Genomic DNA, 16,381 nt, shown 5'->3' with positions numbered 1-16,381 from the left:
CCCTTTGTCTTACTTTTTCTTGGGTGCTTTATTAATAAAGTAGGCACTTGGATAAAATTTTCAAACTGGGACTTGAAAAAACATAAAATTTGATACCATATTTGTTTCTCTACGACCTACGGTTCCAGAGTTATTTATATTTTTCTACTGAAATTTTTTGTCAATTTTACAGAGAGAATCTGTGATCTCACTGCTGCCTCAAAACCACCATCTCGCGGCTGTCGGGAAATTTTGAGTCTTGCAGTTAACATGGCCCACTTATTGTTTTCAGTAGTTTTGTTTCAATTAAAAAATAAATGGCAAGTGTTAGATATCATTTTAAAGGTCAGAAAATGAGCTTTATTTTCATATAAATCATTTTCATGTATGGAAAGTATGGAAAAAATTAAGGATAAATGAAAATGGAAAAAAATTTGAGGTTTTTGTCCTAAAAAGTGGGGTTGGTGGCGGGAAAAATAAAACAATGAGCGAGTGTATCAATTTTGATGAAATTTGGCAGAGATATTCTTCAATTAATTGTCTATCGATGTATGAAGTATAATTAAAATGTATCCATAATTTTAAAAGTTCTTGTAATTAAAAAATTTTAAAATTTTTATTACATCAGCTTTCTGAGAAATACAATCAGGAATTAAGAATGAAATACACCGTTAGAAAGCTTGTTTTGTGCCCTTTATAATGATACCAAAATTAGTTACATAGGTTCACAAATAACGCCATGGTGACCAACACAGTAAAGGGTCAATAATAAAGTTCCAAAAAACGAGTTTCACCTTACAGTGAGCCTATCGGCGGCCACTGGACTGGAGTTATCAAAGTGCCTAGCTTTATTTGTAATTCTAGAACTTTTTACTATCCCATTTTCTTCCTTTTTACTGGCGCTGATATAACCTAAATGTGTTGCAAACGCCGTAAAACCCTTAAAAACAAACAAACAAAACAGAGATAACTTTTTTTGTTGACTTGTGACTTTTGTACTGAGCGACTCGATTTTTGAAGAATATTTTGAAAAATGAATAAAGAATGACGAATGATTACCTTAATTACCTTACTTCAGATTCAACATAGGGCTCATATGGGTAGGCATTAAACATTTTAAAAATAATTTAAACGACTCACACACACACTTTAACTTTTTGTTCTTTTGACTTTTGAGTTCAGGTTGTGCCTTGTCTATCTAGATAGTCTAGTCTAGGCCTAGAGCCTAGAGAAGTTTTTGTCACTTGGACTTGGGGGCCACCACACAATATGAAAATGAAACATTTACCTACTGCTTTCAACTTCAGCAGATTCGGTGATACATCATAAAATAACTGGGTTCAAGGATTGGGGTATTCTTCCCTCTCGGACCCTGAAAAATTAAGATAAGGATGAAGTGTAAGAAAAGTAAGAGGGGATTAGACTTAGAATCAAAAGGCGTCCATAATTAATCAATCACAAAATTGGATTTCTCCTGTCAAACAAGGAATGAGTGATATTAGTGGTATGATTTCATTGAAAAATTTATACTCATTTTGGGACCAAATAATATTGCACATTCACAACGGTTTGTTCTTTATTTTCTACGTTTCACTGATACATGTTTACAAAGTTAGGGCAATGTTGACGCATTCAAACTCAAATAATTATATTATTTGAATTTATGCGTCTTGCCGGCATGATGTACTGGAGCAATTCAAACCATCACAATTATGAGACTAAAGATCCAAGCTGATAGCATTATTGAAATCCATTTCCAAGCACCATAGCATAATTAAAAGCCATTTCATTGTTGGTTAATGTTTCAGGTCTGGTGCCTTTGTCAGTAAAATAAATTCCTGATTCCTAATCCAAAATCACATCTTTGGTCATGACACTTTCATTTTGTTTTAATAATTGCAGTTGCAGTGTCAAATGATTGTTATCATGAGATCATCGACCATTTACTTTTACAAACATACAAAATTAAACTTTATGAATTAAGATGAAAATCGTTTTTGACAGAGCCTTCTGAGAATGTGCTAGAGATATTAAAGAATTTTATCATTCATCATGGAGTGCCCAGCAGTCGCAAGACAGCATATCTCAACAGCTTTGTCAAGCTCATCAATATGGTTGGTCATGATGGAAACCTTGGTCTCTCTATTCCAGAGATAATGGCTTGGTAATTTAATCTTTACAATCAGTTTTTACTCACTCATTCCACTGTTTTTGTCTTATGTAATTCTTAACACTGGCGTTAATTTATATTCCCATTTATTAACTGGTAAAGATTATATCATTCATAAATTATTATTTTTTCCCCAATGACTCTATTATCACTGTTATTGTGGTATAGTAAAACTGTAGTGATATTACATCGTCTCTTTGGAAGAAAAAAAATATCCTGTACGCAACACCAATTTTTATGTGTATGTGGTCTTGTGGTATGACACTTGCTTTCAGATCGGAAGGTCCTGTGTTCGAGCCTTGCTCAGCGCATAGTTGAGTCCTTGGAAAAGACTCTTTACTCACATTCTCTCACCTTACTCAGGTGTAAAATGAGTACCTGGCCGTTAACAGCGTTGTCTCTGTCGAAAAAAAGTTATAATATCACCTAACAGACGTCATATCTTGTTCTATATGTTACGTGGTCAGGGACCCCTTTTAAAGCGCTTTGAGCACATTTAGTGGATATTGCGCTATATAAAAAGCTCAAAGCTCAAGCTCAAACAATTTCCTTGTATTCACAAGTTTCACAAATCTACTTAGTAGTAATAGTAATAGTGACAAAATCTACATGATAGTGATTGACATATACGATGATAATGAATTTTCATTAGTCAGAATTGTCGCTTGTATTTTGTAAACATTTCTTTTTATTAATTTTCTCTTATTTACTTTTGTTCTAGTTTGGAACCTGGCCTCTTAAACGAGAATAAACAAGTTCGAACTGCCACTTTGAGGGTTATACGTTACCTGCTTCCTTTTGATGGTGCCCTCAAGGCATTTCTACAACTGCATATGGACTTTATGGTTGCAAGGCAATAAAACTTTTATTTTTATTTTTTTATTTCTGTGATTTGGACGAACTGTATTAATCTTAACATAAAAGTATCAAAATGCAAGGGATTTTTGTTTTATGGGATGAAAATGCTTACCTCTTGAAGTTGTTATACTTTGGTTAAAAACTTACATTTTCATATTAGAACTGTCATTCAAATTTGGGGCTTATTTTTTTCAGTTGTACTTGAATCACCGGCATTTTCGTGACTTGATAACTGCATTAAATGAAGATTGAACATAATCGGTTGAACTAGTTCAGGTTTTAATGTGTCATAAAATCTTAGGCTAGAACCATTAGTAACTCTTGATGATTCAGCTGATTCCAACTCAAAATGAGTATATAAATAACCTTTGAATTATGTTATAATTTTACAAATGTACATTTAAAAATAAATTGCTTTTATATAGCACTCTCATACTTAACTTTTTACTATTTATAGACCTGTAAATTCTCAGTCAATTAACTGAAATCAGTCAATTTGTCAAATTCAAATATTTAAAAAAAGGAAAGAAAGAAAGAAAGAAATAAAAAAATAAAGAATTCACAAATCGTAGTCCATGACCGTAAAGTAATTAGGAGTGTTCCACAGCGCTACGCATAGCTCATGGGGACCGTTTATATTAACGATGTATATATTGCCAAGACTAAGCGACGCTTTTTATAAAAGGCTGTGTCTGAACACTTCCCTGGGTATTTTCACACATCCTTCGTTAAATTATTTTTCACTTTCCAAACCCGTCGTGATCTCAACTGTAGCCAATTTTAACTGAGCCACCGAGCGATAAATTTCACTGTTTCATCTAAGCCAAAATTGACCACATTTACCTGGCGAGTCTCAAAACTATGATAAAGTAAATTGCGAATGCCGGAAGTCCGTTATGTAGACACCTTCGAAAGTTAGGATAGATTGCTACAAGCACATTTCGATTGCCTCACGTTGTAAACAAACTGGTTGACCGTTTCTTCACTGATTGAGTACCTGATTATAAGGAACAATGGTAAGTAGCTTAATTAATTTCCATGCAAATCAGGACGTTTTCTGCCATTGTTTTGCTCAAGCCCAAGCGAGCTTGCTGTTTTGTGGCGATTTACCTTCATTTCGATTCTTTGAATTTTTCCGCTACGCCTGCCGAAGTTTCTTCTTGATAATTCACTTCTACTTAATAATTCAGTGTAGTGGTCTGAAGTCATATTTATTTAAGTTTTTTGTCTTCTGTCATTTACTGATTGAAAATCAAGTTTGCTCATTGCTACATTATTCTAATGTTCTCACAATGGCTGAGCTGTTCGTGGATCGCAGTTCAGACTTGTCGAGCATCGATAAAGATGTGAGGAATAAATTCAATTGGTCATGGCACTAGAAGTTAAAGATGATAATGGTGATTATTTTTCTGACTATGTCAAAAAAATTCCAGAGGCAGGAATATGACTTTGATGAAGTCATCTTTACCTATATGAATGACATGCTTATTTAGCATTCCTTCTACATCAAATTATGGCAGTCATACTTCCAGTAAGAAATAACACCCACTATTTTAATATATTTTATTTATCACTCTGCTCTCCAATGATGCCCTTATTTTTTAAAAAATAATTGAATCTTCAGTTTGTCGAAGATTTTCAGTCAATTTTTATAGAGCTCATTTACAGGTCTATATTTATTCTCTTGGCGCTTGAGCAGTACATGAGACTGAATATCGCACTTATCTGACAGGAATCTGCATGCTCTAAACACATTAGATTATTTAAAAATCCTCTGAAGATGGAACAGTGTAGATTTAATACTTAGAATGAAGCATGTAAAATGTTAGGTGCTAGTACAATTTTCGGACAAAGACATTGCTAGTTTACACTAATACAGAACTCTGGAATTGCTCTAAATACGAGGGATGGTGTGCGGGTTAAGTAGTTGTGAATTATTGTCATACATGCCCAGATAACGTGGAGACTTTTGAGTCCCATTTTCCACATCTTCTTTTATAGAACTTAATTTGTCTCATTGTTTTTAAATATTTTGGAAAATCTTTTTTAAAAAGATTATTGCACTAAAATATTTTTAAAAAATCTATTCTCATAATAGATTGGTTATTTGCTTGCTTGATTATAATGATTATCAATTGGAGTATTTATCACAGCGGTCAATTGTTTGTCCTGATAAAATTGGGACTGTCCCGATTTGGCAATGTGACAAGATAATTTTATTTAAAATATGGATGGTTTTTTGTATTAGAATGACCCTTTCATAAATAAATAGCGGGTGGTTGGATGGGAGCATCACCCTTGAATCATATACCTATGATGTTCGCATGGGTGTACGATCCGATAGTGATGTCGTTTCTTCTTCTCTTTACTAGCCTATCCTGCTTCTTTGGTTTGTGATTGTATTTTTGACAGGGGATATTTTTTTTTCTGTAAATCTTCTGCCTGTTTGTCCTTGGTTATTTATAATTTAGCTTATGATATCTTTAGGTTATGATTTTGATTTACATTTGTACTATTTTTGTTAAGATTGCTTGTTTTTTTGTTTCAGCGGTCTCTCATATAACCTCAATTGTGTTGGAAGAGACCTAAAGCAACAACAAAAATAAATAAATAAATAAATAAATAAATAAATAAAATTCCCTTTATTCATCCCCAAGGGGAAATTTGTCTTTAGGATCTATTCCAAGGGAGGACTGGAATAACCCAGGCGTCAGCCGCAGAGCAGCGCCGAAAAGTAAGCTAGGGCGAAGTGACTTGCTCAAGGCCACACAGCGCAGCGGCGGGTGATTGAACTCGGTACCTTTCGGGTACGAATCAAAGACCGTACTGCTGAGCTACGCTGTCCCAGGAATGCCCTTTTTTACTAGCAAATTAAAACAAGGAACATAAAAACGTGATTATATTATAATAGTCGAAATATAAACTTGCGTTTTGGGTCATGACAGTATTGTGTTAGGGTGTCCCGTTATAGTCTTTGAAAAGTTGGCCACCATGATTTATGAATTCAGTGTTGTAATTGTAAGTTATTTATATTTCTAACACTGTTATCAATATCATTGATGATATTTTAAGTTTGAATTATTCAAAATTGATACTTTTGATGTCTCTGGTTGCAATGATAATTAATATTAATTAACTACTGACTAAAACTTTCAGATGTTTGGATGTGTGTTTGGATAATGAAATAGAGAGAATTCATTCTGTCAAGCTGATGCGACAAATCATCAAAACGGCTCCTGACAAATATCCACAATCCTTGGTATTTCCTCTTGTTGCCATTGGAAATGATGGTGCAAATGAAAGAGATAGGATGGTTCGTGTAGCTTTGGAAACTTTGTGTGAATTAGGTAAGTATGATTTTTTATATTTATAAGTCATTAATTGCTTCAAAGAATTTGAAAAAAGGAAAAAGGAAACAAACCCAGTCCTGTAGGATAACGTTCTCAGAGAATTTATCTAAATACACTTTATGATATAGATCTGAACAAGTGTGTATAACAGGTGTCAGGCACACACTTGTTCAGATCTTTATCTTCCACCGGTGCCTGCTCCCTTGTTTCTTAATTTGTGATCTATGAAATTTTGAACTTGTTCAAATTAAATCTATCCGTAGCTTTGTCCATCAAACCCACCCGCATCTCTTGCTCACTTTTTTTAGTACAGTTTTATTTTCTTCTTCCAAGGAAATAGAGTTATTTGAATAATTAGTGATAAACTTGATAAACTTAAAATCATTTTTTTTTTTGGTTTGTTGTTTTTTTCTAAAACAGCTTTTGCAAATGTAGACTTGTTATCAAAGTGTGGTGGTCTCCAGTCTTTGATCTGGAATATTCTAGAGTGTCACCAGTATCCACGCCTAAATGAAGCCTTGACATCCACAGTGCTTTACCTTCTAAACCATCCCAAGACTCGACATTATATCAAGCCACAAGTAGATCTAGAAGTAAGAGATTGGGTTTTCTTCATTTGAAAAGACTTTTTATTATTGTGCATTATATAATGAGCATTATCAGAAAAGGCTTTTTTATCGTTTGTTTGATAACTCAAGTCCAGTTCATCTTTATAAATATTTGGAAAAATTTGGTTTGAGATAAAAACCTTATGATCATAAATCATAAATGCTTTCAACTTATACTATATGTTGTTATATATAATTTATATAGCATATTTACTTTTAATACTTCACTTTTTTTTTTCCAGATTAGAGGTGACATTCAGTTTGCTTTTAAACACATACTTTTTAATATGCCCTGAGTGACACAAGATATATCATTTTTGATTTTTACCATATCATAATGTATTGATTGTCATAATGTATTGTTTTTACTTCCCAGCGACTCCTAGCCCCATTTACAGACAGTCATTTTAGGTCAAATATTGATGATGGAAGGGGGTGAGATATTTACTTTTTTAAAATCAATTTTATTATTTTGCAGACCATTTACACTTACATATCAGTATTTACCACGGAGGACGATATATTGGTGTGCTAAGTAGTGCCCAGGTTTAAGGCCATACGTTGCATAGTGCGGAAATATTAATTACAGTACAGCTCGCGTACAACGGCCTCAGTTGCAATGGGGGCTCAGCTACAATGGGAAATTTTTTAATCCACGTTCTACGACCTGCATAATTCATATAAATCGTGCATGTTTATAACAGGGAACTATATCTTGGAACAGGCTATATTAGGGTTGTGGATTGCAAGTTTAGTACCCAGTTGAGAAAATCTTTGTACTCAAGAAGAAAAGCGGAAGGCACACATGACACATAACTTCAATGGAATGGAGATGAGGTGGGAGTGGGAGAATTGCAGTTATTGTGTGTACTAATGACGTTTGTCTATATACTTTGAGTACCCATGACGACACAATAAAAGGCTTGTGAGAGGTGCGTGACTGATCGATCAACATGTTGGTACACTTAGAACTGGTATGTTACGCTTAAATTTTAGGTAACTTTACCCAGTGATGCCAAAACTCTGGTTTCACCGGAAAAAACTCCGGTCTGGAGCAAAAATTCCGGGCTCCGGGCAACTTCCGTCAAATTCCGGTGAGGTCAATTTGTTCCAAGGATACCCCCCCCCCCCCTTTCCAACTACCACATCATCATCATTGCCACTAGTATTACAACCATCATCACTACCACTACTACTGCAACCACCACCACATCATCATTACTGCCACTACTACTACAACCACAACATCATCATCAGTACCATAACTACTACTGCAACCACCACCACCACATCATCATCATCACTACCACTACCACAACTACCATCACCATTACAATCACCACCACCACATCATCATCACTACCACTACTACTACAACCACCACCACCACATCATCACCACTACGACTACACAACATCCGCTACATCATCATCACTACCACTACTACCACAACCACCACCACATCATCATCTCTACCACCACTACTACAACCACCAGCATCACATCATCACTACCACTATTACAACCACAACTACCACATCATCATCACGACCTCTACTACTGCAACCACCACCACCACCACTACATCGTCATTACCACTACTACCACAACCACCACCACCACATCATCATTACTACCACTACTGCTACAACCACCACCAGCATCACATCATCACTACCACTACTACTACAACCACAACTACCACATCATCATCACGACTTCTACTACTACAACCTTCACCACATCATCATCACTACCACTACTACTACAATCACCACCACTACCACTACATCATCATTACCACTACTACTACAACCACCACCACCACATCATCATTACCACTACTACTACAACCACCATCATCACATCATTACTACTACTACTACTGCAACCATCACAATCACATCATCATTACTGCTACTACTACAACCACCACCACAACCACATCATCACTACCACTACTACTGCAACCACCACCACCACATCATCATCACTGCAACTACCACTACTACTACAACCACCACCACATCATCACTACCACTACTACTACAACCACCACCATCACATCATTACTACCACTACTACTGCAACCATCACAATCACATCATCATTACTGCTACTACTACAACCACCACCACAACCACATCATCACTACCACTACTACTGCAACCACCACCACCACATCATCATCACTGCAACTACCACTACTACTACAACCACCACCACATCATCACTACCACTACTACTACAATACCACCACCACCACCACATCATCATTACCACTACTACTACTACAACCACCACCACCACATCATCATCACTACCACTAATACTACTACAACCACCACCACATCATCATCACAACCACTACTACTACAACCACCACTACAACATCATCATCACTACCATTTGTGCTACAACCACCATCACCACCACATCATCATCACTCCACCAGTACTACAACCACCACCACATCATCATCACTACCACCACTACTACCACAACCACCACCACCACCACATCATCACTACCACTACTACTATAACCACCACAACCACATCGTCATCACACTACTACTACTACTACTACTACTACTACTTCTTCTTCTACTATATTACAACCACACCACCACTACCACATCATCATCATCACTACTACTACTACGACTACTACTACTACTACTACTACTACTACTACTACTACTACTACTACTACTACTACTACTACTACTACTACTACTACTACTACTACTACTACTACAACCACTACAACAACATCATCACTACCACTACTAATACAACCACCAACACCACATCATCATCACGACCAGTACTACTACAACCACCACCACCACATCATCACTACTACTACAACTACCACCACATCATCACAACCACTACTACTACAATCACCACTATCATATCAACATCACTACCACCACTACTACAATCACCACCACATCATTATCATCACGATCACAAATACTACAACCACTAGACCATCACCACATCATCATCACTACCACTAACAACAACCACTATCACATCTTCATCATCACTACCATTATTACTACAACCACCAACACCACATCATCCTCACTAACACCAGTACTACAATCTCTACCATTAGGTTTTGGCGCTTTACTTCATTTGAAATAAGGAAACTTTGGGATTTTGTTTGTTTTATGTATCATAATATAATTCTTATCAGTGATCTATTTAGAACTATACAATATGTAAACACAATACCATTCCAATTCCTTTTTCTTGTGTGCGGAAATTCCTCTTTCGGCATTGAAATTCCTACGAGTGGTGTCTGCAACTCCTGTGAGCCAAATTTAAAGTTGGCGTCTCTGTATACCCAAATGAGAAGTGAGATGATGAAGAGCTGTCTGTGAAGCCTGAGGGAAGATATAGCGGGATTCGACTACAATGGGGATTTTTTTAAATACCACTATCCCCATTGTATCCGAGTTCCACTGTATGTCATTAGTGTTGTCAGAGGTCATATCCATCACTTTCTTTGTTTAAATTCAGTTACCCACAAACGCTTTGTTTTCTCTATCTCTCTATCTATCTCTCTTTCTCTCTCTCTCTCTCTCTCTCTCTCTCTCTCTCTCTCTCTCTCTCTCTCTCTCTCTCTCTCTCTCTCTCTCTCTCTCTCTCAATCTCTCTATCTCTCTCTCTTTTTTTTACTCCATCTAACTTAAGTCAAACCAAGTTAATATTCGTTATTTATACAAAGTTTAAATTAACATCCCCTCAATATTTGTCTATCAAATTTTGGAAATTTGAATAAAACCATATTTGTGAATCTCTGCCTTACTTATGTAAGGAAATGTATAATTAACTACAATTTGTCAACAACCACACTGACTGCATTGAAACACCAGCCTTTACTAACTCTCTTTGAACAAAATTCTATCTTACATTGCTTACTAGCTTGGGCCAAGAGATAAATTTTTTTTTTTTCATATACCAAAAAATAAATAAAAAATAAAAGTGGAAAGAAATCAAATGAAAAATTATTATAGATAGAATGAAGTTGACATCACTCGGGTCTTTGTTATTGTTTTTGCCATCCATGTTTATGAGTAATTCTCACTAAACAGTATTAACCAGACTATAAAAGTTCTTGGTTACACATAGTTTTGTGTGTTTGTCCATTATATTTCCGGATGGCAATGTCGTGAGTTTCTTTGCCAAGCGCAGACTATCTATAGGACTATAATCTTAAATTAAAGAAAAATTTTTTTAGTCTTTTTGTAATTGAGCTTTATTACTTTTCTATGATATCCTCTCTTGCTTGATAAAAGGGCGATGTCGCTGTCATAATAGAAAAAGAACTTTTTTCCTTTTAATACAATTGATTTTCATAATTACTTTCACCCTTTTTGTTTATTATTATTTTTATGGCTCAATTTTAATTCTTCTCATTGAATTTATCACATTAAAGGCTTGTTCTTGTTTTCATAATTGATAAATCAATTTCATTGAAGAAATATTTTCATCATTCACCAGAGATGAAAAAGAGACAAAATTTATTGCTAGCAAGATGGCGGTAATCACAGTCATGAGATCCTGGCCTGGTGAGCAGCATTGTTTTTCTATTTCCTTCGTATCATTATCTGGTCTTACTTTTCAAATGCCTTCAAAATTGTAAATTAACAAAATTTATTACAATATTAGTTTTTCTACTGTAACATGCATGAACTTTTCTCATATAAACAAATGGGAACTGAAATGACGATAAATCATACTTTAAAGACCTTGATACTTTGTAACACCGTCCAAAGAAATGAACATTGAATTTCATCCATAGAAATGCCAGGTTTTTAAAATTTTACCAAATAACAGCAAAACAAATAAGTTCAATAAGATCTTTTAATATCTTTGATGACTATATTTTTTGTTTGTTTTTAATCTAATTAGCAAAATATCCTGGATTGACAGCTAATTAAGCTTCCCAATAGATTAACAAATTTACACTTGTTTTTGTTCTTTATGTGGTTGAGGCAACTTGTTGCTTGCTCTTGTTGTCTATTGAATGAATACAAATACCACAATTTAATTTCACATACCCACTCAAACCAACTTTATAAATACATCCTGTATATTGATGATTGTAACACTCCAGATAGTATATATTTTACTGCCTTTTCCAGAATGTGTCCATTCAGTTTTTGAAAGAATTAACTGAAGGAACTCGGTAACTATGTCATCTGGCAACTATTCCACATATTGATTATTCTTACGGAAAATAATTGCCTCTGAGATTTGCGAGATGTATTGGTTTCATGTCTGTGTCCTCTAGGTGATCTATAGGTAACCTGTTTTAATGCAGTGTGCTGGTATTTGTATTACATTTGAATGTACGTATAGACAAGGATCCTGTCCTCTCTTTGTTATTTGTCTTCAAGACTGAGAAGTGATAGGTTAGTCTTTTAATGATAAAATGTTTTGTAGCTCTCTGTTAGAGTCTCAATTTCTTGTGGATGCCATATTCTAGAATGGGTCTAACAAAAATGTTAAAAAGAGAGCAAAAAAGATATTCTGTGCGGAATTCAAAAGATTATCTTATCATTTGGACAAGTCTCATTTGCCTGTCATCTAATCTGGATGGCGTTTTTTAGAAATATCTGCCAGGATTTTTTCCTTTTTAAGTTCCTAAATGTTTTCTTGTTTATTTTTTAAATTTATTTTTGTTTGTTTGTCCTCCTCACAGGGTTGATGAGGTTATGCCATCCTGAGGGAGCTGGTATGCAATCCCTCATAGGAATTCTCTACCTTCCTTATACAGAGATTAGAGTAAGTCTAATGGACTGATGCCAATGTATTATTTAGGGTTTGGACGAAACATGGATTTGTTAAGTAATATACAATATATGCATGTTATCATTATTCTAAATCTATATAACAATTTATTGTAAATGAAATTTGCCAAGATTCACCACTAGCAACTAAAGAAAGAGGGAAAAAAATAGAAAAGAACAATAAAGATCTATCTTTAATTTCATTTCAGAGATATATCCTAGAGCTGATATCAGACTTGTTTCGTCTTAACTTGCCTCTGTGGTCTAATGAATTTGCGGTGTCATTCTCCAGTATTGGTGAGTCAATTGTGTATACATTAATTGCTTGTTTTGAAACAGTATTCACTTATCAAATCAATTATCAGTTCATTGCATTTTATAAATGCCTTTTATATCTGGTATATATTATCTATTTAAAAAGGAAAATTCTCTGATAAGTAATCTTTTCATACAGAAACCCCTTCTTTTTCTTAATTGTTTAGAATTTTTACCTTTAATTTTTTCTGATTATTTCTACGAGTCTGAATTGTAGTTGGATTTTATTTTCCTAATACTTATTTAGTCAATTCTTGTAAATCTGCGTCGATAATAGGCTGTCAATCTGAGACCTCCGTCCTTGTCTGCTCCTTGTATCCTTTTCTTTTACTGCCATTTGAGCTGTCTTTATATCTGCCTTCAGATCTCTTTGGTTGAGGATACTGTGCGCTCTATACGAGTCTATTTATTTAAAAAAAAAAGGGGGGGGGGGGGCGGAGGCTAACCTGTGAGCCTTGCACAGTCGGGGGATGATATAGTTTAAAGTCAAGTATAGAAATATCACAAATGAGCATAACCTATTATTAAAAATCATTAACCAATTCTATGTACATTAATTTGTTCATCAAACCCATTTGCTGAGTCTTTGACAATATGGGATGATCTATGATAAATTTTAGCCCAACTTTTAATATCTTTTGATTATCTATTCGCAGACAACAAAGTGAGTGCTCAGGTCATATTCCAAAACTATGTTTTGATTTCCTATATGATACTAAATATACACTGTCTTCTTCAGTGACACATAAGATTTAACACTGTAAACACCTTTGGCAGATCGTCATAATTTTCACAAAAGGAAAAAGTTGGGTGAAATCCTAAGAAACAAATTGTTGATTTTATTTAACAGTCACCTTAAATTTATATATTCCTTGTCACAATGAGATGACAACTTTTGGATATAAGAGATAACAATACCATGTGTAATTAGGTACAGAAAACTGATTTTTCAAACCCAACAATGCTCAATTTAGTCACTTTTGCTTAAAAGAGTTTGCAATTCTGAGCATTTTGATACCAATATCATACATGTATCTCAATTTTTAAGGAAGATATGGTCATTTGAAAATTTGACAATTTCGTCGTCGCGACACCCTGCTTCAGCACCCAACTTCGGGCTTCGTATAAAAAAAAGTATCGGGCTCACAATGACAAAATTTAAACTGCTTAGAGTCTCATAGAAATTAAACAACTCCAATTTTTTTCAGAACTCTAGCTCTTTATTTAATTACATTTTAAGCGCCACGAAAACGCAAAAAATGCATATTTCCCATAAATCGCCAAGGGAGACAAAAATTGTGTCCGTCGAGGCAGCCTCTGGTCGGCACGCCATTTTGCTCTCACTGACTGGGCTGTGCAACTCGTGTTTATTTACCAAAGTTAAATGCTGGGCGAATGCGGGCGATACTGATAATCGGTACGGCATCTCCATATTTTAAGAGAAAAATGGATGAGCTTTCCAGTAATGTAAAAATAGTCTGCTGAAATTTTGTGGAAATGAGTTTAATCTTCCTTTTTTTGAGAAATTTTAAAAATAAAATCGGTTCCCCTAAATAAACCAACAGTTATTTGGTATCGATCGAAACGTCAAGATCTTGTGCACATTTTAAACCAATTACTGATCCGATACTACCCATGGCCCGAATTCTCCAAGCTCTTCAAGATGACAGATTGCGAAAAGTTCGTTTTTTCCATCAGCGGGCGAGCCGATTAGTGACTTGTTTCAAAACCCACTTAAATTATCTTTTTTAAAAAAGCAGATAAATCATTTAGACACCATTTTAAAGGGATTTGAATAAGCTTTTGATTGATATAAATTTTATCCTTGTCATTTTGATATTTAATGGAATACAACGAAGTAAAATTGATGTAAAACACATCGAAAATTGTCCGCCAGAGCGCATTAGCGGCAGTTTGCCGTACCTAGTGTAATCAGAAACTAATGGAAAAATAAAATCCAATAATATTTTGACAAAATATTAAAATGCGCACAGGAAAGCTAACCAAGCCATTAAGTTTCATGAGTCTATAACAGTGTTTTAATTCTTCAACTCCAGGATTTAATCATCACTCCGTGCAGAAATGATTTTACAAAGAGAGTAACAATAGCAATGCTAAGTTCTGAGTCACATCCAACATTAAGAACAAACGCATTTGAGTAACTTTACAATTATCACTTTCAATGTTTTTGTTTTGATAACTGACAATAGTAGTTTTGGGGGAGAGAAGGGAAATTACAGATGTCAATTTGTTGGGAGATGGCACCTGTAAAAATGAAATTTCGGTGTACTAATCATAATACTTGCCATATTCAATGGCGAAGACCAGTTGCTTATGGAAGATGGTGGTGGTGGCTGGTATTATGGTGATAGTGGAAATGGTTACGACGATGATTATGATGATGTTGATTTTGTTTATGTTGCTACTCTTGTTGTAATGATAACGACGATGACTATGACCACCAGATATTACTTTAATTCAGAATATATCGTGCAGTTCCCTTTTCACCCTTCTCATGTAACAGGCTGTTCCAAGGAGCAATTTTCATTGGTTGTGATATTAGACATGCCTACCGCCGCTGTTCTGACTTATCCTATCCCATTCTGAATTTCATAGATCATCAAACAAAATTTTTTTTTTGAAATAGAAAAAAGAGGATTGCCATATTTTGACACCTGTGCTCAATTTCTTGAAGTTTGGTGACACTCCCATTTTTATGGTGTCTGGCTCTAGAGAATTGATGGTTGAAAGTGAATGGGATAGGGAGGAGGGGGGGGGGGGGGCATGGGTCTAGATTTTTTCCTAAGTAGCTGTACCATGATAGTACATTTGGCGGGCTTGTAAGTTATATATGTGTTTTCTTAAAACATATTCATTATAACTTATTTCTAGTTACCAAAAAAAATAATTAAAAAATCACTTGATAAACTATTCTGTATTTCTCTCTCTCTCTCTCTCTCTCTCTCTCTCTCTCTCTCTCTCTCTCTCTCTCTCTCTCTCTCTCTCTCTCTCTCTCTCTCTCTCTCTTCTCTTCTCTCTCTCTCTCTCCTCTCTTCTCTCTCTCTCTCTCTCCTCTCTCTCTCCTCTCTCTCTCTCCTATCTATCTCTCTTTCTCTTCTCTCTCTCTCTCTCTCTCTCTCTCTCTCTCTCTCTCTCTCTCTCTCTCTCTCTCTCTCTCTTCTCTTCTCTCCTCTCTCTTTCTTTGATCCATATTTATCTCTCAATCACCCTTCTATATTCATGTTATGTATATATGACATTTTAAGAGCGATAATGTATTAACGAAAGA

The 16,381-nt window shown here is 35.1% G+C and overlaps 1 protein-coding gene across 1 annotated transcript in view; it reads left to right on the top strand.

Annotated features, from left to right (window-relative positions):
• LOC144958716 (rapamycin-insensitive companion of mTOR-like) overlaps positions 1-16,381 on the top strand; it is a 59,535-nt gene that overhangs the window by 813 nt on the left and 42,341 nt on the right. The window contains exons 3-10 of the mRNA XM_078890882.1: positions 1,984-2,143; positions 2,871-3,002; positions 6,164-6,354; positions 6,778-6,950; positions 7,342-7,400; positions 11,486-11,553; positions 12,690-12,772; positions 12,987-13,074. Of these exons, the coding sequence (XP_078747008.1) occupies positions 1,984-2,143; positions 2,871-3,002; positions 6,164-6,354; positions 6,778-6,950; positions 7,342-7,400; positions 11,486-11,553; positions 12,690-12,772; positions 12,987-13,074 (954 nt within the window). The remainder of the gene's footprint in view (positions 1-1,983; positions 2,144-2,870; positions 3,003-6,163; positions 6,355-6,777; positions 6,951-7,341; positions 7,401-11,485; positions 11,554-12,689; positions 12,773-12,986; positions 13,075-16,381) is intronic.

Source organism: Berghia stephanieae, chromosome 1 (genome assembly GCF_034508935.2).
Source record: "Berghia stephanieae isolate SIO BIC M18660-M18661 chromosome 1, UCSD_Bste_1.3, whole genome shotgun sequence".
NCBI classification, from domain to species: domain Eukaryota; kingdom Metazoa; phylum Mollusca; class Gastropoda; order Nudibranchia; family Aeolidiidae; genus Berghia; species Berghia stephanieae.
Note: the sequence above shows the minus strand (reverse complement) of the source record. Positions and strands in the feature narration are given on the sequence as shown.